The sequence below is a fragment of the Oratosquilla oratoria genome, chromosome 13 (genome assembly GCF_046742065.1).
Source record: "Oratosquilla oratoria isolate Oo_2021 chromosome 13, ASM4674206v1, whole genome shotgun sequence".
NCBI lineage: Eukaryota > Metazoa > Arthropoda > Malacostraca > Stomatopoda > Squillidae > Oratosquilla > Oratosquilla oratoria.
This window is the reverse complement of record NC_134789.1, coordinates 21,381,923-21,408,817: the sequence shown is the minus strand read 5'-3', so window position 1 is coordinate 21,408,817 and position 26,895 is coordinate 21,381,923. Positions and strand designations below refer to the sequence as shown.

The following is a 26,895-nucleotide window of genomic DNA, read 5'->3' as shown; positions in this document are numbered from 1 at the left end:
TACACTTTTTTATCCGCCAAGGCATTTACTCACTTCTCTCAATCTACATTCTACCTCCACCTTCACTCCACCTTTTCCTGCCACATTTGCACCCAAGTATCTAAAAATATCCACTTCCTCCAGTCGCTCCCCCTTAATGCTCACTTCCAGTCTACTGCCACTTTCACCCCTTGTACATCTCATCACCTTACTTTTACCCACATTTATCTTTAGCTTTCTTCTTTCACACACTCTCCCAAACTCTGTCAACAACTTCCTCAATCACTTCTCCGATCCTGCCACAAGCGCTGTGTCGTCCGCAAACAACAGCTGACTCTCCTCCCACTTTTCTCCATTTTCTTTAACCATCTCCAATCCCTGACCCACCACCCTTGCATTTACCTCTCGCACCACCCCCATCCATGTACAAGTTGAACAGCCAGGGCGACAGGACAAGATGCAGGGATGACCCGTCATCCAGGAGGTGCTAAGATAAGAGGGAGGGTGGAGGGGAGTGGAGTGTATTTAGGGATGAAATGGGTGGGAATGATTTTGTGCCTTTTTCTTTTTGGCTACCTCCCTTGAAAGAGGGAAAAAGCCTTGGTATATGTATGTACATTACATCTAAATCTTACTAGTTAATCGGTGTGAACAGAGCTCAAAAGTGCCTGCGCATGTTTTTTGTGCTACAGCCGTACAACACCAGTGTCATGGCACAGGTGCCAATGTATGTCTATGTAACCTATCCTATTTCTATTTTCCCAGCTCCACACAATTCACCAGTATCTTTATTTTTGTGTGAAGAGGGCTCACAATATAGTCACTAACAGCTATCTACTATATATAAATGATGGGGCATGGAAGTGGGGGTCCTACTTCTTTTTTTCATTTGATTTATGTGCCCTTTGTCCTCTGCTGGCAGGAGGCCCCAATTTCATATTTTTCCGCTGCCAGCTTCCAAATCTTCCACGTCATCTGTGTGTGCGATGCCTGCGTCCATTGTGTAACATGTTACAATGAAAACACGAGTCCATTGTGTAACATGTCAAAGTGGAAACATGACAATTGAGAGGATTAGAAGAGGAACAGAGGAAGTAATTGGTGAGGAACAGTAAGGTTTTAGGACAGGTAGGGGTTGTGTAGATCAGATTTTTGTGGTAAGACAGACATGTGAGAAAGCTATAGGGAAAGATAAGGATGTTTTTTGGGCTTTTATGGATTCGGAAAAGGCTTACGACAGGGTAGATAGGAAGGCACTGTGGGAGGTATTGCAGATATATGGGATAGGAGGAAAGCTGTTAAGAGCAGTCAAGAGTTTTTACAGGAGTAGTAGGGCTTGTGTTAGGATAAGAAATGGAGAGAGTGAATGGTTTGAGGTAAAGGTGGGACTTTATCAGGGATGTGTTATGTCGCCCTGGCTGTTGAATCTATTCATGGATGGGATGGTGCGAAAGGTGAATACAAGGGTAGTGGGTCAGGGGTTGGAGATGGTTAAAGAAAATGGAGAAAAGTGGGAAATAAGCCAGTTGTTGTTTGCTGACGACACTGCACTTGTAGCAGGATCAGAAGAGGGATTGAGGAAGTTAGTGACAAGAGTTTGAGAAGGTGTGTGAAAGAAGGAAATTGAAGATAAATATAGGCAAAAGTAAAGTGATGAGATGTACAAGGGGAGTGACAGCAGGCTGGAAGTGAGCATTAACCACTTCCATACGGTGCCGCCTACGTAGGCAGCATGAGAAGCAATTAGGTACTCGCTGATGCCGAAGTCGCCATCTTGATTATATTTATTGTAGTCGTACTTACGTAATTTTCATTCTCTCTAAACTGGCTTCATCAGTTTTCTATGGTTATCAAAATACACGGGTGAAAGAGAACGGACAATTTAGCACTGACTTTATTTTTTATAGTGCAATTATTATGACGAGAGGGAAGAGGTTAAGGGAGAGAGACTGGAGGAAGTGGATAGTTTTAGATACTTGGGTGCAAATGTGGCAGGAAAGGGAGGAGTTGGGGTGGAGGTAGAATGTAGATTGAGAGAAGCGAGTAAATGCCTTGGTGGATTAAAAAGTGTAATGAGAAATAGACATCTGGGAATGGATGCTAAGAGGAGGTTATATGAAGGAGTGATTGTGCCGACAGCACTGTACGGGGCAGAAACATGGAACATAAGAGAAGAGAAAAGGAGTTTGAATGTGTTTTAGATGAAATGTCTGAGAAGTATGATAGGGGTTACTAGGCTAGATAGTGAGAAATGAGGAGGTTAGGAGGAGAACAGGGGTGGAAAAGGAGCTGGGAGATAGGGTTGATGAAAGAGTATTAGGATGGTTTGGACACATGGAAAGAATGAGTGAAGAAAGATTAGTAAAAGAAGTGTGGAAGGCTGAGGTGGAAGGAGTGAATATGAGGGGGCGTCCTAGGATGAGATGGATGGATGGGGTAAAAGGGGCATTACAAAAGAGAGGAATGTCTGTTGAGGAAGGATGGGAGAGGACAGAAGATAGGGGTGAATGGAAAAGGGTTGTGTATGGATGATGCTGTGATGTTTGAGGGGGAGTGGGTGGGGGATGGGGTGTGAGAAAGTATGTATGAGAAATAATTTGATGCAGCCCGAAGGGATTTCTCCCCGTCTTCTTTTCTACATGAGGGGACAGAGAGGGGGTCGCCGAATTAATGAAGCAGCCTTGCTGTGGATGTGCTGTGTCTTGCGACACTGCCTCTGACCCAGGGCAGTGGACAAGATGCAGGGATGACCCATCATCCAGTAGGTGCCAAGATGAGAGGGAGGGAGGAAGGTAGAGGGGAGTGGAATATGTAGGAGATGGAATGGGTGGGAGTGGTTTTTATGCCTTTTTCTTTTTGGATAACCCCCCCCCCCCCCCCCCCATGATAAGGGTGGGGAAACCTTGGTATATGCATTTGTTTGTTATTATTTGCTTGATTTTCATTTATTAATAGTTATTATTGATTTATTATTATTTACTATTTACCTGTTTGTTTATTATTTAACCCCTTCCATACGGTGCCGCACACGTAGGCGTCATGGGGAGCGAGTGTATTCGCGAGGCTGCCATATCGGCGTCTTGATTATATATATTGTAGTCGCCCCTCCATAATGACATTCTTTCTAATTCTTTTGTAATCGCATTTTCTATGGTTATCAGAATTCACGGGTGAAGAGAGAACGATCAATATAAGCGGTGACTATATTTTATGATGCGAGTATTATTACGACACGTCGTACGGCTGGCATTGGCTGCTGCCACCGAGATCTAAGTCCATGACGCCTACGTGTGCGGCACCGTATGGAAGGGGTTAACTACCTATGCATTTATTTATTTTCTTTATATTATCATTTTATTTATTTATTTTTATTCATCATTATAATTTTTTCTGCATCTGACCTAAGTATGGATCAAAAGGTCTCCTGTCGGCATGCTCTGCCTTTGTAATCCTTTGAATATGACCGTCATAGCTGAGGGAGGTGAAAAAGATTGTATTGGTATAATGCCCTCCAGAAACAAGAGCATGGAAGCAGAGTACAGAGAAAGAAAAATTCAGCCAAGCAGCTAGAAAGGATTATCAGAAGAAAAAATGTAATTGGTGGGTGACTTTAATCGTGGAGAGGCGAAATGGGAAGAATGGGAAATAGGTGGAAGTGAGGATCAATCCATTGCCCCCTGGTCTCTAGCAGAAAACCAGCAGCCTTCAGGTAAACAGCAATAGTGAAGGATAATGAGGCGGTATGTTGTGGAATATAGCAACAAATAAAATATGACCCAATTGATGAAAGAACAAACAAGGTATGAAGGTGAAGATATGCCAACAAGACCTTAAACAAAGACCCTGAGGTGATTCAATATCAATATCCAAGTGATCACATAGTCCCGGAATTTACACTTGGAGTAGGGAAGACAGAAATAAAAAAGTATACAGTGGAATGACTAGTGAGATTGTTTCATATGTGCCTCAGAGAAAGAGTGTGTTGGTGGACTGGAGTAGTAAATATATAATTCCACTATAAGGGAAAAGGGGGCAAATATGAATGTAGTACAGTACTTTAAGAAGGCTCATGCTATTAAGTGTAGTTATGATGTATGGGAAGGTGTTAATTATGAGGATTAGGATGGGAACAGTTGAAGTAATTGGGGAAGAACAATGTAACAATATGAATTTAAGGAACTGAATGCTTAGTTCACTTTTTTTTTTTTTTTTTTTTTCTCTCACTCTCTCTCTCTCTCTCAAAGGGTGGAGATGTCTTCTGAGCTTTCATGGATTTGAACCAGGTGTGTGGTAGGGTTGGTGAAGAGGCATTATAAAATGTGTTGCAAATGTATGAGATATGAGGAAATCTATTAAGTGCAGTTAGGCTTTTTTGTGTGAGTGGAGCTTCTGTGGGGGTTGGGAGTGAGGAGGGTGAATGGTTTGAGGTTGTGATGGGGCTCTGCCAGGTCTGTAATGTCAGCATGATTGTGAAATGTGTGTATGGATGGATTGGGGAGGAATGTAAATGCAAGGGTACTAGGCAGAGGTTTGAAGTTGGTGAGTGGGATTGGTGGGGGCTAGGGTTGGTGGATTGCCTGATGTTTGCAGATATGCCATGTTTATGGCTGAGTCAAAGGATGGACTGAAGCAGTTGGTGGTGGAGTTTGAGAGGGTTTGTAAGAGGAGAAAACTGAAAGTTAATGTAGGTAAAAGTAAGGTGATGAGATTTACAGAGGTTAGTAGTAGTGGGTTGGAAGTATGAAGGGCAGGCTGGAGGAAGAGCTTTAAATGTTTGGGGTCACATGTGAGAAATGGAGGATGGTAGTAGTAAATTTATTGAATAAGGGAATGAAGTAAATGTTGGGAGGGAATGAAAAGTGAACACAAAGAGGAGACAGTATGAGGGGTTGATTGTTACCACAGCACTCAATGCAGTAGAAACTTTGAATATAGATGGGGCAAAAGGGAAGAGCCTAAATGTGTTTGCAATGAGAAGTGAGAAGCATGGTCAGGATTACAAGGACAGAGTGAGAAATGTGCAGATGAGATGGAAAATGAGGGTGGAAGGAGAGCTGGCAGATGGGGGTGATCAAAGAGTGGCAAAATAGTTTAGGCACATGAAAGTAATGAGTAAAGACATACTAACAGAAAGAGTGTGGGAAGCAGAAGTGAATGGAGTGAACAGAAAAAGTAATGAAAAGTTGAAATATTTTCATATAACTCAATTCCTATCTAGATACTGAAACTCCTTCCCCCCCTTGTAAGAGAGGTAGCCTAGTCAAGGCATAAATCCATCCTTGACTTAGTTCCTATAATTAAAAATTATTTTTCCTCCATTTTCACTGACTGAAAACCTGTAGCACAGGTGGACAGTGGCCAGCAATAACCTTTGGGCCCTCCAACAGATATCTGGGAAAAGGTGTACTACTGGCTGTTTTGTATGAGTATGGGTCAATTTTGATGCCACCCATATATAGGCAAAGAACTTATTGGGAAGGTTTGGACACATGGAAAGAATAAATGAAGAAAGATTAGCAAAAGAGGTGGATGGAGTAAACTTCTGGGGACGACCAAGGATTATATGGATAGGATAAAAGGGACTTTGGTCTAGAGGGGAATGTCTATTGAGCAAGGAAGAAAGCAGAGGATAGGGGCAAGTGAAGGATGGTTGTGTATTTACCTAGTTTTACCTAGTTGTATTTTGCGGGAAGGGGAGCTATGCTCGTGTTGTCCCGCCATTGTATCTCTCAGTGTCTAGTTTGCTTTTAAACTCGTGAATGGTTTTTGCGCTTACTATTTCATTATCCAGTTTGTTCCAAGTGTCTAAAACTCTGTGTGGAAAACTGTTTTTCTTCAGTTCTCTTCTATAGCTATGTTTTCTTAATTTCATACCATGTCCTCTTGTGTTTCTTTTTTCCCAGTTTAGTAATTCTTCTCTATCAAGTATCTCTGTGCCTTTCATGATTCTGTAGATGGTCAGTAGGTCTCCTCTCTCTCTTCTTTGCTCCAGTGTTGGTAGCTCCAGTTTAGCCAATCTCTCCTCGTATGATAGGTTTGCAAGTGCAGGTGCCATTTTTGTAGCTGCTCTTTGGATTCTTTCTATTTTCTTTGTTCTTTTTGGTACTGGGGGACCACAATGTCGCCGCATACTCTAGTCTAGGCCTTATCAATGTAACCAATATTTTTTTTATCATGTCTTCGTCCAGGTAAGCAAAAGCCACTTTTATTGATCTTAGCAAGTTGTAAGTCTCCCCAACAATTTTGTTAATCTGTGTATCATAGGACAAGTCGTTTGTGATAATAACTCCCAAGTCTTTTTTGGATCCTACTTTCTTTACTTCCTTGGTTCCAATTGTATATTTTCTTGATATTCTGTTTTTGCTTTTTCCAAACTCCATTATGCTACACTTCTTAGTATTAAAATCCACTTCCCATTTCTGACTCCAGTTCGTGGATGATATTTTGATACTGCTCAAAGGGATTTCTTACCATCTTCTCTATTTTCCTGTATGAGAGGATGGGAAGACGGCAGTTGTTGTAAGTTAAGTGACAATGCTGTGGATGTGCTATGTCTTACTGCATTGCTTTTGACCCAAGCAGTGGGCAGGAGACAGGGATGACCCTTCGTCCTGAAGTAGCTAAGATAAGAGGGAAACCAAATGGTGGATGGGAGTGGGTGTATGCCGTGACTTGGTTATGTTCCTTGTAAAGGGGGAAAAGCCCTTGGTTTATAGATAGATGTAGTCACAGGAGGGGTGCATTCACTGGTTGTCAGCTAATCTTAAGTGAAAAAATGGAGAGATCACATATAAAGTTGGTTGAGACAGATCTCTGATCCAGTCCATGAATCAAGTGTCCCTCAGGGGTTGAGTTTTGAAGGCAGTCTGCAGGGGGATTGTTCCCTCTGATGTCAGTCTATCAGGACACCTGCAGGTATGTTTCATTGGTCCACCCTATACATAACCACAGAAGGGCTTAAAAGTACCATATAGAAAGTAAAAACATAACCACAAAAGCTACTGGGAAAAAGAAAAAATATTTAAAAGATAAACAATATAAAAAAGAAATGATAAACTTTCAGTAAAAGTATAATATCAGCTTTATGATGGGAGACAAGAAAAAAGAAAGAAAAAAGTAAAAAGAAAATAAAAACACTATGTCAGCTGCTGGACATGCATAGAAATTGTCCCTCATTAAAACAACAAGGAAAAATTAAAAAAAATATTCTTGGAGAGATGAGAAGGAGAGCCCAAGGATTGTTGCCAGCCACTATGGGACTGCTGTTTTTTAATTAGTGAAACTTCAGGTAAGTATTCATTCTTATGACCTTTAGTTGTTCTTTAATTCCATACCTACAGGTCTTATGTTCATGTTTTGTATTCCAAAGTGGGAAGTTCATTTTATTTTATTTCTTAAGTCAACTCATATGCCTTATTGACCAGTACAAGGATTGTTTGGGCTGCTGCTCTTTGTATTCTAGCCTTTTATTGGTGTGGTGACCACATCACTAACACATATTTTAGTCTAAGGGAAATCAGACCTTTGTTTTTCTTAGCAACTCCTTAACTATGTATTGAAATGCCATCTTATAGCCATTACCAATTTATAAGTCTCTCCTATTACTCTCTTCAAGTGGTTTCCCAGAGACTAACCATTGGTGAGTAGAATTTCTATGTCCTTTCCATTTGAATTCATCTCAGTCATAAACCTGTCAGGGGTCTCTTTCTGCTTTGGATCATTTCCAAGATTTTATGCTTCTTTGTGTTGAATGTCATCTTTCACTTCAGAACATGAAAAATTATTGCAGAACAAACAAGAAGAACATTCCTTTGGGCCACATCATTCCCTCATCCTTTTAAAACCACTCTCCATTCACTCCAATCCTTTGCATTTTCACTTCCTTATTTGACAGACATTCCTTGTGTATCCTGTTCCTCCTTTGCCCTTTCCATCCACCTCATTCTTTGTCTTCCTCTCAAGTTCATGGCATCCAAGTATGTTTTCCACAGTTTTTGCCAGTCTTTCCTTACTCATCAGCTGGCATCAGTCCACAGGCCCTCTTAGAAGAAACTTTGGACTTTTGTCTATGTTGTATTTGTGTTGGCAGTTTGTGTCATTGGCTTGTAGTAGTAAGAGGAGGAGGAGGAGAGAAGTCACCGGATATCAGTGCCTTATGTGAAAATGAGGAAATGCAATTGAAATTTATAGAAATTTTAGGTCAAGTCCAAAGACTGGCTGCAGACTCTGGGGATGCACTTGTAGATGGAGATAAGTATTTTGATGCTTTTTGTGTATGGATGGCAAAAAAAAGAATTCACAGATGTCCATCGTGTAGGATCGCCCTTTGCAGGTAATCGTCATTGGTCCCAGTACAGAAGTAACATTATTTTGTTACAAGATGTACTAAGCATGCAATTCATACAGTGGAAAAAGAAAAGTAGAGATGATCTTTTTTAAATTTTGTAGCATTTCTTTAGTTTGTATTGTACCAGTGGCTGTGGCTGGCTTCCTGGGGGCTGCAGGTTTCCTACAAAAAAGTGAAATGAATGATAGTGTGAAGTGTGCCAGGAATGTTGTAAATGTAACTAAGATTGGACTTTATATATGTAACTCATTCAGATTAGGCTACCCCCTTATAATGGTGAAGAAGCCTTTGGTTTTTAGATAGACATTCAATATCATTATATGTAACTGAACAGTTCAAGAGGAAATATTTTCATTTATATTCATGAGTGAAAAACTGGGACGTTTTATTTTATAAGAGTATAGTGTCATGAATCTAGGCTCTATGTTTGAGTTTATACATCGAATCGAGACTTAGGATTCGAGTAGTTCCTTCAATCTAGAATATTAGATTCAAAACGTAGCCTCGTTTTGGATATTCTTTCTCTCCGCGGGGATAAAGAAAAGCAACGGGAATAGATTTTCTAGCACAGTATAAAAAGTATAAATATATATATCTCTTACCAATGTTGAGCAAGAACAGAGTGCGGTGCAGGAATGGGGTGGGGTAAGGACCACTGCTCCCCTTCTTATATACACAGACCGCATGACACCAGCGTCATAGCACAGGTGCCAACATGTACTTAATTAATTTACCCTAATTCTATTTACCCAACTCCACACTTCCACCATTTCCTTTATTCTTGTGTGGAGAGGGCTCACAAAATAATTTCTACCTGATACCTTAATTCTACAATGTAATGTGACTTTATATGTTGGCTCTATGTCGCCGCCTGGTTTTGGCGTGCGTGCCCCTTGACCTGACATCGGCGAGGTCACCGATTTCGTACTCCTCTGCTGACACATTCGTGCGCACTTCTTGTCCATAGAGTCCCTGCGCACAAAGGGGCTCATTGTTTCTCTTGGATCCAGGCTCCTTCGCTACAACATATTGTCATGGTCGGGGTATCGTGAACGTGGCCATGACAATAGTGTAAACTAAGTTGAAAGGGAAGGGTGAGTGTAAGTTTGGAAGTGTAAGTGGGAGGTTATCAGGAGTGAAGAGAGGGCGAGGGAGGGAAGGGGTGGCTATTCTAGTAAGTGAGGAGATAGGTAAACAGGTAGTGGAGTGGAAGGAGGTTTCCTCAAGGATAATGTGGATGAAGGTGAAACTGGGAAAGGAGATGTGGGTCTTTGTAAGTGCATATGGGCCTGGCAGTGAGAAGAGTGTAGAAGAAAGGGAGGCCTTTTGGATAGATTTAAATGAGTGCATAGAGGGTTTAGGAAGAAATGTCAATGTAATAGTACTGGGAGACCTTAATGCTAGGGTGGGAAATGGTCCAATCGATGGAGTGGTTGGGAAGTGTGGAGTTCCAGGAAAGAATCGTAGTGGAGAGTTGATGGTGGAAATGTGTCTAGAAAGAGAGTTGATGATAGCAAATACAGTGTTTCGGAAGAAAGTCAAGCATAAGTACACATGGGAGAGGGTGGTGGAGGGAAGGGTGGTAGATAGAGCGCTAATGGATTATGTAGTGGTAAATAGGATTATGATAGGAAGAGTTAAGGATGTACATGTGCTAAGGGGAGAGGGTGGGGGAATATCAGATCATTTTTTGGTGAAAGGTAAGCTGAGAGTGGAGGATAGATGGAGAAAGAGGAAAGGGACAAAAGGTAGGGAGGTTCTTAGAGTGAACTCCTTGAAGGAAAAGGAGAAGGAGTACGAAAAGAAGCTGAAGGAGGAGTGGGAGGGAGTAAAGGATGGAGCAGAGATGGGTGTGGAGGAGGAATGGGGATGGTTCAAGGAGGGAGTCTTAAAGTGTGCAAGGATGGTGTGTGGAACAAGAAGGACAGGGGGAAATAGAAGAAAGGGTAGTGAATGGTGGGATGAGGAAACAAAGAAGGTTGTAGAAGAGAAGAAGCGAGCATTCACAGATTGGTTACAAAAGAGGACGGGGGAGTCATATGAGACGTACAAAGAAAAGAAAAGAGAAGTAAATCAAAAGGTAAAGGAGGCAAAGAGGAGAGCAGATGTGAAATGGGGTAGGAGTATGACAGAAAATTTTGAAAGTAATAAAAAGATGTTTTGGAAAGAAATTAAGAGAGGAAGAGGAGGCGAATCAAGTAGGGAAGAAAAGGTAAAAGGTACAGATGGAGAGATGATAATGGAAGAGATGGCAGTAAGGGGAAGATGGGCAGAATATTTTAGGGAGTTGCTAAATGTGAAGGAGGATAGGGAAGGAAAGATAGCTGCAGTGGGAAATGCGAAGAAAATGAGAGTGATGAGTGAGGAGAATGGAGGAGAAATAGGGAAGGATGAGGTGAAGGCAGTTGTAAAGATGATGAAAGCAGGTAAGGCACCTGGTCTGGATGGATGCCATGCAGAATGTCTGAAAAAGGGAGGTTCAGTGATGGTGGACTGGTTGGTGAGGTTATTTAATGTTTGCTGGAGAGAGGGTAGAGTACCGGAGGACTGGAGAAGTGCCTCTATAGTTCCTCTTTACAAGGGAAAAGGGGACAAGTGTGAATGTAGTAGTTTCAGAGGGATTAGCCTGTTAAGTGTAGTAGGGAAGGCTTATGGGAGGATCTTAATTGAGAGGATTAGGAGAGGAACAGAAGGAGTAATTGGTGGGGAACAGTGTGGTTTTAGGACAGGTAGAGGTTGTGTAGATCAGATCTTTGTGGTAAGACAGATACGTGAGAAAGCTATAGGAAAGGGGAAGGATGTTTTTTGGGCTTTTATGGATCTGGAAAAGGCTTATGATAGGGTAGACAGAAAGGCACTGTGGGAGGTTATGCAGATTTATGGGATAGGAGGAAAGCTTTTGGGAGCTGTCAAGAGTTTTTATGAGAGTAGTAGAGCTTGTGTCAGGATTAGAAATGGAGAGAGTGAGTGGTTTGAAGTAAAGGTGGGACTTCGTCAAGGATGCGTTATGTCGCCCTGGCTGTTCAACTTATACATGGATGGGGTAGTGCGAGAGGTGAATGCTAGGGTAGTGGGTCAGGGATTGGAGATGGTTAAAGAAAATGGAGAAAAGTGGGAGGTGAGCCAGCTGTTGTTTGCGGACGACACTGTGCTTGTGGCAGGGTCAGAGGAGGGATTGAGGAAGCTGGTGGCAGAGTTTGGGAGAGTATGTGATAGAAGAAAGCTAAAGATAAATGTGGGTAAAAGTAAGGTGATGAGATGTACAAGGGGTGAAAGTGGCAGTAGACTGGAAGTGAACATTAAGGGAGAGCGACTGGAGGAAGTGGATAGTTTTAGATACTTGGGTGCAAGTGTAGCAGGAAAAGGTGGAGTGAAGGTGGAGGTAGAATGTAGATTGAGAGAAGCGAGTAAATGCCTTGGTAGATTAAAGAGTGTAATTAGGAATAGACATTTGGGAATGGATGCAAAGAGGAGACTGTATGAAGGAGTGATTGTGCCAACAGCACTGTATGGGGCAGAAACGTGGAACATAAGAGAAGAAGAGAGAAGGAGTTTGAATGTGTTTGAGATGAGGTGTCTGAGAAGTATGGTGGGGGTTACTAGGCTGGATAGAGTGAGAAATGAGGAGGTGAGGAGGAGAACAGGGGTGAAAAAGGATTTGGGAGTTAGGGTTGATGAAAGAATATTAGGATGGTTTGGACATATGGAAAGAATGAGTGAAGAAAGACTAGTAAAAGAGGTATGGAAGGCAGATGTGGAGGGAGTGAACATGAGGGGACGTCCTAGGATGAGGTGGATGGATGGGGTGAAGGGGGCTTTGGGGAAGAGAGGAATGTCTGTTGAGGAAGGAAGGGAGAGGACGGAAGACAGAGGTGAATGGAGAATGGTTGTATATGGATGATGTTGTGATTGCATGAGGAGGGGTGGGGTAGTATGTGTGAGTAAATTTTGACGCAGCCCGAAGGGATTTCTCCCCGTCCTCTCCTTATATGCAAGGGGGGGTCGCCGATTAAATGAAGCGGCCTTGCTGTGGATGTGCTGTGTCTTGCGACACTGCTTCTGACCCAGGGCGGTGGGCAGGGTGCAGGGATGACCCGTCATCCAGGAGGTGCTCAGATGAGAGGGAGGGTGGGAGGGGTGTGGAGTGTATTTAGGGATGAAATGGGTGGGAGTGTTTTTATCCCTTTCCCTTTTTGGCTACCTCCCTTGGAAGGGGGAAAAAGCCTTGGTATATGTATGTATAGTGTAAACATTAATTTTATATAAGGTAATTGTATACAGATGTTTAATGTTCATCTTTTGTGACAGAATGTTGAAGTGAAGACAGAGAATGTAAATCTAAATTCTCAACATGCAGCTACAGTTAAAAAACTTGGAAAATTAAGAGAAGAATTGATTAGAATCATGGAGGCAAGAAGAATGCCTGATAAAGAAGAGGAAGCTGCTGTAGATATTACTGAACACCATTCAGTTGTGTTACATGTTATAAGAGTATTGCAGGAGGAAGTGAAGAAAATAGCCCTTCAGCAAATTTTGAATAACAATAAGGTGCACTTCATGTTTCTGGATATGTGAAGATACTTTTGCAAATTGTTGAAGATTCATAGGGTGTGATGATTTTTAAGGCTATTCTAATAATGTTCATGGATATCAATATTAACAGGCTGAAGATTTGGAGATTTCACTTGATTTACATCACCAAGATGTTTTGAAGAAGGTCAAAATTCTGCATGGTGAAATAAGTTATGTTTTAAGAATCCTGAAAGAAAATGATGATGAAGATCTATCTAAGTGTACTTGCACTGATATAGGCACTAGTTTGTATTCCTCGACACAACCAGAATACAGGGTAAAGATTCTAGAGTGGAATGGGTAGACTAACCATGAGATTTTGTTGCCGGTGGCTTGTTGCCTGCTGGATTGCACTACACACAGATCACATGCTATGACCAGAGTTTATTTGCTTAACCTCATGCTTGAACTTATGATAGTGTAGTTATGATGTGTGTATTTACCTCTTTGCCACTACAAAGTTTGGTCAAGAAGTTCTTTGTTACTATTCAATTGAACTCATGTTGGATATGATATATTTGAAAAGGCAGTGAAGTTATGCTAACTACTAGGCCTAGGAGCATGCTTTTTAAATTGATGTAACATTGGTGTTTTGATTGGATAAAGTTAGCAAATTGCATATGAATCTCAAGGCAGTGACTACATTTATATATCTTGAAATGATGTTTATAATATCTACTTTTTTAAGGATTAATATGTAAACTGAGTAATTTTATGTTTATTTTATTATTAGGAGATGAGGACAGTGGCGGATCCAGGATAAAAAAAATTGGGGGGGGGGGGACTAACCTGAATTCCTTCCTCTGAGTAGTCTGATGTATCAGAAGTCTGAGGTATACTTAACTTAATAATGTTTTTCAGATTTTTCTGTATTTTAGACATATAATAGAATGTATATTCGTTTTATATTGTTACACGCTTGTGCTAGTCAGTGATAAGGCACTGGCACGCGTATACTCTCGCATAGAGAGAAATTATTGCAGGATCCGTGTGTAGTGTTAGTGCACATGGACTCATGGAAGTAATAAAAAATAAAAATAGCTTTAAAAAACAGATATACAAACAAAAACGTGTATGAACTTCTGAACCTGTTAATAGAAGTATCTAAATTACATTAATAACACACAGCATTGTTCATGGGATCTCACACGAACATCAACCTCCTGTTTTTTGGGCAAATACATTGATTACACTGTCTATTTCAATATTGATTTCATTGTAAATGCCGAGTAGCGCCAGGTGACAATACAGTTATGTTAAACGGCCAACGAACGTGGCATATCTCCTTTCTATCCCTTTTCAGCACAACTGAGACACAACCCTGGCAACCCTACAACACGCACAGCACAAAACAGATAAATGGAATTAAATGCCAAACACATCACAATTCCGTCCAAATACCGCACACATGCTGTCAGTTTATTTAACCCCTGGACCTGGCAAAACATCAGAAAGTACTAAAATCGATTAAATGACATCCTTACAATGATTCATGGAATAACAGCCCCCCCTCCCCCCTGGATCCGCACCTGGATGAGGAGGAGAGTGGGGGTGGAAAGGGAATTGGGAGATACGGTTGATGAAAGAGTATTGGGATGGTTTGGACACATGGAAAGAATGAGTGAAGAAAGATTAGTAAAAGAGGTGTGGAAGGAGTGAACATGAGGGGGAGACCAAGGATGAGATGGATGGATAGGGTAAAAAGGGCATTGAGAAAGAGAGGAATGTCTGTTGAAGGAATGGAGAAGACAAAAGATATGAGTGAGTGGAGAATGGTTGTGTACAGATGATGCTGTGATCCATGGAAGGGAGTGGGTGGGGGATGGGGGGGAGTATGTGTGAATGATATTTTGATGCAGTCCGAATGGATTTCTCCCTGTCTTCTCTTTTTCTGCATGAGGGGACAGAGAGGGAGGGTTACCAATTAAATGAAGCAGCCTTGCTGTGGATGTGCTGTGTCTTGCTACATTGCTTCTGACCCAGGGCAATGGGTGAGATGCAGGGATGACCCATCATCCAGGAGGAGCTAAGATAAGAGGGAGAGAGTGGGGTGAGTGGGAGTGGAGTATGTGGGGATGGAATGGGTGGGAGTGGATTTTATGCCTTTGTTTTTTGGCTACCTCCCAAGCAAGGGGGAAAATGCCATTGGTATGTGTATGTATTATTTTATTTATTATTAAGAGAGGAACAGAGGGAGTAATTGGTGAGTAACAGTGTGGGTTCAGGACAGGTAGGGGTTGCATGGATCAGATTTTTGTGGTAAGGCAGATATGTGACAAAGCTTTAGGAAAAGGCAAGGATTTTTTAAGGGCCTTTATGGATTTGGAAAAGACTTATGACAGGGTAGACAGGAAGGCACTGTTGGAAGCATTGCAGATATATGGGATTGGAGGAAAGCTGTTAAGAGCAGTCAAGAGTTTTTACAAGAGTAATAGAGCCTATGTTAGTATTAGAAATGGAGAGAGCAAAGGGTATGTGGTAAAGGTGGGATTTTGCCAGGGATGTGTCATGTCACCATGGCTGTTCAATTTATACATGGATGGAGTGGTGTGAGAGGTAAATGCAAGGGTAATGGGCTGGGGATTGGAGATGGTTAAGGAAAATGTAGAAAAATGGGAGATAAGACAGTTGCTTGCTGACAACACCACACTTGTAGCAGGATCAGAGGAGGGGTTAAGAAAGTGACAGAGTTTGGGAAGGTGTGTGAAAGAAGGAAGTTGAGTTTGGGAAGGTGTGTGAAAGAAGGAAGTTGAGGATAAATGTGGGTAAAAGTAAGGTGATGAGATATACAAGGGGAGGATGACAGCAAATTGGAAGTGAGTATTAAGGAAGAAATACTGGAGGAAGTGGATAGCTTTAACTACTTGGTGCAAATGTGTTTGGAAAGGGAGGAGTGGAGGTTCAGGTAGAATGTAGACTGAGAGAAGCAAGGCCATAGAATGGAATGGAATGATTCAAGGGTTGTCTGGCATCGCGACAGCTAAGGTCATTGATGCCGGCAAGGTCATAGAGGAAGGTGAGTCGCCAATTAAATGAAGCAGCCTTGCTTTGGATGTGCTGTGTCTTGCTGCATTGCTTCTGGCCCAGGGCAGTGGGCAAGATGTAGGGATGACCCATCATACAAGAGGAGCCAAGAAAAGAGGGATGGGTGGTGAATGGGAGTGGAGTATGTGGGGATGAAATGTGTGGGAGTGGATTTAGCCTTTGACTGCCTCTCTTGTAAGGAGGAAAAAGCCCTTGGTATATGTGTGTATTGTTTTATATATATATTTCTCTCTCTCTCCTTTTACTGGAAAACTTCTAATCAGTCCCACAAATTGTATTTTGTATGAATTGCAGTATGATTCTCATTAAAGTGCACATGGTTATTTAGTTTTCTTTGCTTGCAGGAGGGTGTTGTACACGACATGGTCATCTCTGCGCATCCAAAACATGCACCTTATGGCCTTCTCATCCTGCGACAAATGTTGAAGAATTGCGGGATGCCTGTGTATGCCAGCAATCATGTTCATTCGTCAATTCCAGAGGTATATTAGAAGACTTAAGTAATTAGTTATTATGATTTTTCATTGAGGTAATTAAGCCAAAGTAATACTTGTTTTTAAGATTATTTCACATTGATTTCAGAGATTATTTTTCGGATATAGAAGTTGAGATCATGTGTATATGCCACTATTGTAATGAAGTCCCTAATGAAGGAATTGAGGAAAATGATGAAGATATATTTCATTGGGCAGTAACAGGATCAATTATGTTCAGAGAAGGGAAATGAGTTAGTCACGCTTCCAAAGTCATGGTTCGAAGTTAGAAATGGAGAGAGTGAGTGGTTTGAGGTAAAGGTGGGACTTCACCAGGGATGTGTCATGTTGCTATGGCTATTCAATATGTACATGGATGGGGTGGTGTGGGAGGTAAACGCAAAGGTGATGGGGCAAGGATTGGAGGTGGTTAAAGAAAGTAGAGAAAAGTGGGAGGTAAATCAGTTGTTGTTTGATGACAACACTGAGCTAGTGGCAGGATCAGAGGGGGAAATTAAGGAAGTAAGTGATGGAGTTTGGGAAGGTGTGTGAGAGGAGAAAGTTGAAGGTAAATGTGGGAAGAAGTAAGGTAATGAGATTTACAAGGGGAAAGGATGGCAGCAGTTTGGAAGTGAGTATTAAAGGAGAGGCTGTAGGAAGTGGATAGTTTTAGGTACTTGGGGGTTGCATGTGGTGGGAAAAGGAGGAGTAGTGGTGGTGGTAGAGTGTAGATTAAGAGAAGCAAATAAGTGTCTTAAGGGATTACAAAGTGTAAAGAGATACAGACATTTGGGAGTGGATGCTAAGAGGAGATTGTCTGAAGGGGTGATTGTGCCAACAAAACTATATGGGGCAGATACATGGAACATAAGAAAGGAAGAGTTTAAATGTGTTGAGATGAAATGTCTGAGAAATATGGAAGATTACAAGGTTGGATAGAGTGAGAAACAAGGTGATGAGAGTGGGGGTGGAAAAGGAGTTAGGAGACGGGTTGATAAGAGTATTGGGATGGTTTGGACACATTGAAAGAATGAGTAAAGAAAGATTAGTAAAAGAAATGTGGAAGGCAGAGATGGATGGAGTGAACATGAGGGGACAACCGAGGACAAGACAAGATAGATTGATAGATGGGGTAAAAGAGGCATTGAGAAAGAGGGGAATGTCTGTAGAGGAACGAAGGCAGAAGATAGAGATAAGTGGAGAATGGCTGTGTATGGATACTGTGATGCATGGTTGGGGATAGGGAGTGGTTATGTGTGAATGATATTTTGATGCAGCCCAAAGGAATTTCTCCCTGTCTTTAGTGTTATTGTATGAGGAGACAGAGAATGGGGGTCACTGATTAAATGAAGCAGCCTTGCTGTGGATGTTCTGTGTCTTGCTGCATTGTTTCTAACCCAGGGTGATGGGCAAGATGCAGGGACCTGTCATCCAGGAGGAGCCAAGATGGGAGGAAGGGAGGGATGGTGAATGGGTGTGGATGAAATGGATGGGAGTGGAATTATGCCTTTTGATTTTGGCTACCTCCCTTGTAAAGAAGAAAAAGCCCTTGGTATATGTAATAGCTCAAAAAGACCATCATAGAACTATTCCTTGGGAGCCAGATCCATTTCAAAGGCAAGAGAGGAGAAATATCTAGGAGTGTTGATAAAAGACAACCTGTTTCCTAACAGATATATCAGTAAGATTGTGGGAAAGATGTATAGATTGCTGTAAAATATTAGTGTGGTTCTTCACTGTATAGATGAAAAGTTAATATAAAAAAAAAATGCATAGAAACCATGATCCATTCAAGATTGGAATAAGCATGAATGGTATGGTCCCCACATTGAGTGAAAGGTATAAACAAAGGGCAGCAACTAAATTGGTTCCCTTTGTGGCAGGTAAGCTATACATACATACATATACTAAGGCTTTTTCCCCCTTTCAAGGGTGGTAGCCAAAAAGGGAAAGGCATAAAAACACTCCCACCCATTTCATCCCTAAATACACTCCACACCCCTCCCACCCTCCCTCTCATCTGAGCACCTCCTGGATGACGGGTCATCCCTGCACCTTGCCCACCGCCCTGGGTCAGAAGCAGTGTCACAAGACACAGCACATCCACAGCAAGGCCGCTTCATTTAATCGGCGACCCCCCACCCTCTCCGTCCCCCCTTGCATATAAGGAGAGGACGGGGAGAAATCCCTTCGGGCTGCGTCAAAATTTACTCACATACTACCCCCCCCCCACCCCCCACCCATTCCTCCTCATGCAATCACAACATCATCCATATACAACCATTCTCCACTCACCTCTGTCTTCCGTCCTCTCCCTTCCTTCCTCAACAGACATTCCCCTCTTCCCCAAAGCCCCCTTCACCCCATCCATCCACCTCATCCTAGGACGTCCCCTCATGTTCACTCCCTCCACATCTGCCTTCCATACCTCTTTTACTAGTCTTTCTTCACTCATTCTTTCCATGTGTCCAAACCATCCTAATATTCTTTCATCAACCCTATCTCCCAGCTCCTTTTTCACCCCTGTTCTCCTCCTCACCTCCTCATTTCTCACTCTATCCAGCCTAGTAATCCCCACCATACTTCTCAGACACCTCATCTCAAACACATTCAAACTCTTTCTCTCTTCTTCTCTTATGTTCCACGTTTCTGCCCCATACAGTGCTGTTGGCACAATCACTCCTTCATACAGTCTCCTCTTCGCATCCATTCCTAAATGTCTATTCCTCATTACACTCTTTAATCCACCAAGGCATTTACTCGCTTCTCTCAATCTACATTCTACCTCCACCTTCACTCCACCTTTTCCTGCTACACTTGCACCCAAGTATCTAAAACTATCCACTTCCTCCAGTCATACATACATACATATACCAAGGCTTTTTCCCCCTTACAAGGGAGGTAGCCAAAAAGGGAAAGGCGTAAAAACACTCCCACCCATTTCATCCCTACATACACTCCACACCCCTCCCACCCTCCCTCTCATCTGAGCACCTCCTGGATGACGGGTCATCCCTGCACCCTGCCCACCGCCCTGGGTCAGAAGCAGTGTCGCAAGACACAGCACATCCACAGCAAGGCCGCTTCATTTAATCGGCGACCCCCCCTCTCCGTCCCATCTTGCATATAAGGAGAGGACGGGGAGAAATCCCTTCGGGCTGCGTCAAAATTTACTCACACACACTACCCCACCCCCCCACCCATTCCTCCTCATGCAATCACAACATCATCCATATACAACCATTCTCCACTCACCTCTGTCTTCCGTCCTCTCCCTTCCTTCCTCAACAGACATTCCCCTCTTCCCCAAAGCCCCCTTCACCCCATCCATCCACCTCATCCTAGGACGTCCCCTCATGTTCACTCCCTCCACATCTGCCTTCCATACCTCTTTTACTAGTCTTCACTCATTCTTTCCATGTGTCCAAACCATCCTAATATTCTTTCATCAACCCTATCTCCCAACTCCTTTTTCACCCCTGTTCTCCTCCTCACCTCCTCATTTCTCACTCTATCCAGCCTAGTAACCCCCACCATACTTCTCAGACACCTCATCTCAAACACATTCAAACTCCTTCTCTCTTCTTCTCTTATGTTCCACGTTTCTGTCCCATACAGTGCTGTTGGCACAATCACTCCTTCATATAGTCTCCTCTTCGCATCCATTCCCAAATGTCTATTCCTCATTACACTCTTTAATCCACCAAGGCATTTACTCGCTTCTCTCAATCTACATTCTACCTCCACCTTCACTCCACCTTTTCCTGCTACACTTGCACCCAAGTATCTAAAACTATCCACTTCCTCCAGTCGCTCTCCCTTAATGCTCACTTCCAGTCTACTGCCACTTTCACCCCTTGTACATCTCATCACCTTACTTTTACCTACATTTATCTTTAGCTTTCTTCTATCACACACTCTCCCAAACTCTGCCACCAGCTTCCTCAATCCCTCCTCTGACCCTGCCACCAGCTTCCTCAATCCCTCCTCTGACCCTGCCACAAGCGCAGTGTCGTCCGCAAACAACAGCTGGCTCACCTCCCACTTTTCTCCATTTTCTTTAACCATCTCCAATCCCTGACCCACTACCCTAGCATTCACCTCTCGCACCACCCCATCCATGTATAAGTTGAACAGCCAGGGCGACATAACGCATCCTTGACGAAGTCCCACCTTTACTTCAAACCACTCACTCTCTCCATTTCTAATCCTGACACAAGCTCTACTACTCTCATAAAAACTCTTGACAGCTCCCAGAAGCTTTCCTCCTATCCCATAAATCTGCATAACCTCCCACAGTGCCTTTCTGTCTACCCTATCATAAGCCTTTTCCAGATCCATAAAAGCCCAAAAAACATCCTTCCCCTTTCCTATAGCTTTCTCACATATCTGTCTTACCACAAAGATCTGATCTACACAACCTCTACTTGTCCTAAATCCACACACTGTTCCTCACCAATTACTCCTTCTATTCCTCTCCTAATCCTCTCAATTAAGATCCTCCCATAAGCCTTCCCTACTACACTTAACAGGCTAATCCCTCTGAAACTACTACATTCACACTTGTCCCCTTTTCCCTTGTAAAGAGGAACTATACAGCATTCTTCACTTCCTCCAGTCGCTCTCCCTTAATGTTCACTTCCAGTCTACTGCCACTTTCACCCCTTGTACATCTCATCACCTTACTTTTACCCACATTTATCTTTAGCTTTCTTCTATCACATACTCTCCCAAACTCTGCCACCAGCTTCCTCAATCCCTCCTCCGACCCTGTCACAAGCGCAGTGTCGTCCGCAAACAACAGCTGGCTCACCTCCCACTTTTCTCCATTTTCTTTAACCATCTCCAATCCCTGACCCACTACCCTAGCATTCACTTCTCGCACCACCCCATCCATGTATAAGTTGAACAGCCAGGGCGACATAACGCATCCTTGACGAAATCCCACCTTTACTTCAAACCACTCACTCTCTCCATTTCCAATCCTGACACAAGCTCTACTACTCTCATAAAAACTCTTGACAGCTCCCAAAAGCTTTCCTCCTATCCCATAAATCTGCATAACCTCCCACAGTGCCTTTCTGTCTACCCTATCATAAGCCTTTTCCAGATCCATAAAAGCCCAAAAAACATCCTTCCCCTTTCCTATAGCTTTCTCACATATCTATTTTACCACAAAGATCTGATCTACACAACCTCTACCTGTCCTAAATCCACACTGTTCCTCACCAATTAATCTTTCTGTTCCTCTCCTAATCCTCTCAATCAAGATCCTCCCATAAGCCTTCCCTACTACACTTAACAGGCTAATCCCTCTGAAACTACTACATTCACACTTGTCCCCTTTTCCCTTGTAAAGAGGAACTATACAGGCACTTCTCCAGTCCTCCGGTACTCTACCCTCTCTCCAGCAAACATTAAATAACCTCACCAACCAGTCCACCATCACTGAACCTCCCTTTTTCAGACATTCTGCATGGCATCCATCCAGACCAGGTGCCTTACCTGCTTTCATCATCTTTACAACTGCCTTCACCTCATCCTTCCCTATTTCTCCTCCATTCTCCTCACTCATCACTCTCATTTTCTTCGCATTTCCCACTGCAACTATCTTTCCTTCCCTATCCTCCTTCACATTTAGCAACTCCCTAAAATATTCTGCCCATCTTCCCCTTACTGCCTTCTCTTCCATTATCATCTCTCCATCTGCACCTTTTACCTTTTCTTCCCTACTTGATTCGCCTCCTCTTCCTCTCTTAATTTCTTTCCAAAACATCTTTTTATTACTTTCAAAATTTTCTGTCATACTCTTACCCCATTTCACATCTGCTCTCCTCTTTGCCTCCTTTACCTTTTGATTTACTTCTCATTTCTTTTCTTTGTACGTCTCATATGACTCCCCTGTCCTCTTTTGTAACCAATCTGTGAATGCTTGCTTCTTCTCTTCTACAACCTTCTTTGTTTCCTCATCCCACCATTCACTACCCTTTCTTCTATTTCCCCCTGTCCTTCTTGTTCCACACACCATCCTTGCACACTTTAAGACTCCCTCCTTGAACCATCCCCATTCCTCCTCCACACCCATCTCTGCTCCATCCTTTACTCCCTCCCACTCCTCCTTCAGCTTCTTTTCGTACTCCTTCTCCTTTTCCTTTTCATTCAAGGAGTTCACTCTAAGAACCTCCCTACCTTTTGTCCCTTTCCTCTTTCTCCATCTATCCTCCACTCTCAGCTTACCTTCCACCAAAAAATGATCTGATATTCCCCCACCCTCTCCCCTTAGCACATGTACATCCTTAACTCTTCCTATCATAATCCTATTTACCACTACATAATCCATTAGCGCTCTATCTACCACCCTTCCCTCCACCACCCTCTCCCATGTGTACTTATGCTTGACTTTCTTCCGAAACACTATATTTGCTATCATCAACTCTCTTTCTAGACACATTTCCACCATCAACTCTCCACTACGATTCTTTCCTGGAACTCCACACTTCCCAACCACTCCATCGATTGGACCATTTCCCACCCTAGCATTAACCACTTCACTACGGGACTTAAATCTCGCGGGCAGCAGCCAATGCCAGCCGTACGACGTGTCGTAATAATACTCGCATCATAAAATATAGTCACCGCTTATATCGATCGTTCTCTCTTTCACCCGCGAATTTTGAAAACCACAGAGAATGGGATTCAGGGCACATTTGGGAGAATGTAAAAACACAGGGGCGACTACAATAAATATAATCAAGACTCTGATATGGCAGCATCGCGAATCCACTTGCTCCTCATGACGCCTACATAGGTGGCACCGTATGGAAGGGGTTAAGGTCTCCCAGTACTATTACATTGACATTTCTTCCTAAACCCTCTATGCACTCATTTAAATCTATCCAAAAGGCCTCCCTTTCTTCCACACTCTTCTCACTGCCAGGCCCATATGCACTTACAAAGATCCACATCTCCTTTCCCAGTTTCACCTTCATCCACATTATCCTTGAGGAAACCTTCCACTCCACTATCTGTTTACCTATCTCCTCACTTACTAGAATAGCCACCCCTTCCCTCCCTCGCCCTCTCTTCACTCCTGATAACCTCCCACTTACACTCCCAAACTTACACTCACCCTTCCCTTTCAACTTAGTTTCACTCAAAGCCAACACATCCATCTTTCTTCTCACAAACATACTACCTATCTCTTCCCTTTTACTCTCATCTGTACCACATCCACACACATTAAAAGACCCAAACCTTAGGGTGCTGGTCCGAGGCCCTCCAGCACCCCTTATGCCTTCACTTTTGTTTTTAGGATATATGCCCCTTTGGGGCTACAGGGAGAATGATGCCTAGTCCCACTCCCCGTCCCTTTCTTCTCACCTCTTACGATCCAAGTGGGATACTTGGTGGCAGTATTCTTTTCCCCCACCACAGGGAATTCCCCCATCACAGAAAGAGAATACTCAGAGAAATGGTACAGGACAGCAACAAGGTGTTGGGGGACAGCATAACGGAGGGACAGTCGTAGTATAAAAGTGTCATAATTTCTCTATGAACAGAGTTTTCTTCTATCATAGACAAAATGATGTGTGGCACTGGTCCGTAGGGGCGCCCCATATAGACCCTAAAGTATCGACTGCATGCTACTTTGCCACAATAACAAGCAGCCAATACCCCAGACGGGGTAAGCTATATGAGGGGGAAATACGACAGTAGACAGCACAACAGATTCTTTGACTTCTTTTAATTTATTTTTCCTAATTTTTTATTTTACCCCGTCTAGGGTGTTGGTTGCATGTTGCTATAGCAAAGTGGCAGGCAGTTGATACTTTTGGGTCTATATGGGGCTCCCCTACGGACCAGAGCCACACATCGTTTTGTCTGTGATAGAGGAAAACTCAGCTCACAGAGAAATGAAACTTTCATTACTGCTACTGTCCCTCCATTATGCTTTCCCCCAACCCCTTGTTGCTGTCCTGTACCATTTCTCTGAATTTCATATCCTTGCTTCGCCTACCCTGTGGTGGGGATAAAAGAATACTGCCACCAAGTATTTCCACTTGGATCACAAGGGGCGAGAAAAACGGGACGGGGATTGCGACCAGGCATCCTTCTCCCTGTAGCCCCACAGGGGACATTCCTAAAAAATATAAAGGCATAAGAGGGTCTAGGAGTTTTCCAACCAGCACCCTAAGGTTTGGGTCATTTAATTTGTGTGGATGTGGTACAGATGAGAGTAAAAGGTAAGAGATAGTATGTTTGTGAGAAGAAAGATGGATGTGTTGGCTTTGAGTGAAACTAAGTTGAGAGGGAAGGGTGAGTGTGAGTTTGGGAGTATAATTGGGAGGTTATCAGGAGTGAAGAGAGGGCGAGGGAGAGAAGGGGTGGCTATACTAGTAAGTGAAGAGATACACGTGTAGTGGAGTGGCAGGAGGTTTCCTCATGGATAATGTGGATGAAGGTACATATATATATACCAAGGCTTATCCCCCTTACAAGGGAGAGCCAAAAAGAAAAGGCATAAAATCACTCCCACCCATTCCATCCCTAAATACACTCCACACCCCCCACCCTTCCTCTTATCTTAGCACCTCCTGGATGACTGGTCATCCCTGCACCCTGTCCAGTGCCCTGGATCAGAGGCAGTGTCACAAGGCACAGCACATCCACAGCAAGGCCACAGCAAGGCCACTTCAGTAAATCGGTGACCCCCCTTTCCGTCCCCCCCATGTAGAAAAGGAGAAGACGGGGAGAAATCCCTTCAGGCTGCGTCAAATTTTGCTCACACATACAACCTCACCCCCCCAACCCCCAACCCATTCCCACCTCATGCATCACAACATCATCCATATACAACCATTCTCCATTCACCCTTATCTTCTGTCCTCTCCTGTCCTTCCTCAACAGACATTCCCCTCTTCCCCAAAGCCCCCTTGACTCCATCCATCCATCTCATCCTAGAACGTCCCCTCATGTTCACTCCCATCGTGTCTGCCTTCTGTACCTCTTTTACTAGTCTTTCTTTATTCATTCTTTCCATGTGTCCAAACCATCTTAATACTCTTTCATCAACCCTGTGGCATTCCTTGGGGAGACGGGACTGCTCGGACAGACAGTCTAGGGAACGACAACAACAACAACAACTCCCTTTCCACCCCTGTTCTCCTCCTCACCTTCTCATTTCTCACTCTATCCAGCCTAGTATCCCCTATCATACTTCTCAGACACCTCATCTCAAATACATTCAAACTCCTTGTCTCTTCCTCTCTTATGTTCCATGTTTCTGCCCCATACAGTGCTGTTGGCACAATCACTCCTTCATACAGTCTCCTCTTCGCATCCATTCCCAAATGTCTATTCCTCATTACACTTTTTAATCCACCAAGGCATTTACTTGCTTCTCTCAATCTACATTCTACCTCCACATCCACTCCACATTTTCCTGCCACTTTTGCACCCAAGTATCTAAAACTATCCACTTCCTCCAGTCGCTCTCCCTTAATGCTCACTTCCAGTCTACTGCCACTTTCACCCCTTGTACATCTCATCACCTTACTTTTACCCACATTTATCCTCAACTTTCTTCTTTCACACACTCTCCCAAACTCTGTCACCAACTTCCTCAATTCCTCCTCTGATCCTGCCACATGCGCAGTGTTGTCCGCAAACAACAGCTGACTCACCTCCCACTTTTCTCCATTATCTTTAACCATCTCCAATCCTGGACCCACCACCCTTGCATTTACCTCTCGCACCACCCCATCCATGTAGAAGTTGAACAGCCAGGGAGACATAACGCATCCTTGACGAAGTCCCACCTTTACCTCGAACCACTCACTCTCTCCATTTCTAATCCTGACACATGCTCTACTATTGTAAAAACTCTTGACAGCTAGAAGCTTTCCTCCTATCCCATATATCTGCAAAACCTCCCAGAGTGAATTCCTGTCTACCCTGTCATAAGCCTTTTCCAGATCCATAAAAGCCCAAAAAACATCCTTCCCCTTTCCTATTTTCTCACATATCTGTCTTACCACAAAAATCTGATCTACACAACCTCTACCTGTCCTAAACCCACACTGTTCCTCACCAATTACTCCCTCAGTTCCTCTCATAATCCTCTCAATCAAGATCCTCCCATAAGCCTTCCCAACTACACTTAACAAGCCAATCCCTCTGAAACTACTACACTCACACTTGTCCCCTTATCCCTTGTAAAGTGTAACCATACAGGCACTCCTCCAGTCCTCCGGCACTATACCCTCTCTCCAGCAAACATTAAATAACCTCACCAGCCACTCCACTGTACCTCCTTTTTTTTTTTTTAGATATTCTGCATGGCATCCATCCAGACCAGGTGCGTTACCTGCTTTCATCATCTTAAAAAATGCCTTCACTTCATCCTTCCTTATTTCTCCTCCATTATCCTCACACATCACGCTCATTTTCTTAGCACTTCCCACTGCAACTATCTTTCCC

At 43.2% G+C, this 26,895-nt stretch overlaps 1 protein-coding gene across 2 annotated transcripts in view; it reads left to right on the top strand.

The window, feature by feature from the left end:
- The window catches only part of AIMP2 (aaRS-interacting multifunctional protein 2), a 106,631-nt gene that overhangs the window by 69,845 nt on the left and 9,891 nt on the right, over positions 1–26,895 (top strand). The window contains exons 4-6 of one of the 2 annotated variants that reach the window (XM_076196924.1): positions 12,635–12,874; positions 12,990–13,175; positions 16,288–16,425. In XM_076196924.1, the coding sequence (XP_076053039.1) occupies positions 12,635–12,874; positions 12,990–13,175; positions 16,288–16,425 (564 nt within the window). The remainder of the gene's footprint in view (positions 1–12,634; positions 12,875–12,989; positions 13,176–16,287; positions 16,426–26,895) is intronic. The other variant, XM_076196925.1, reaches the window with a different exon arrangement.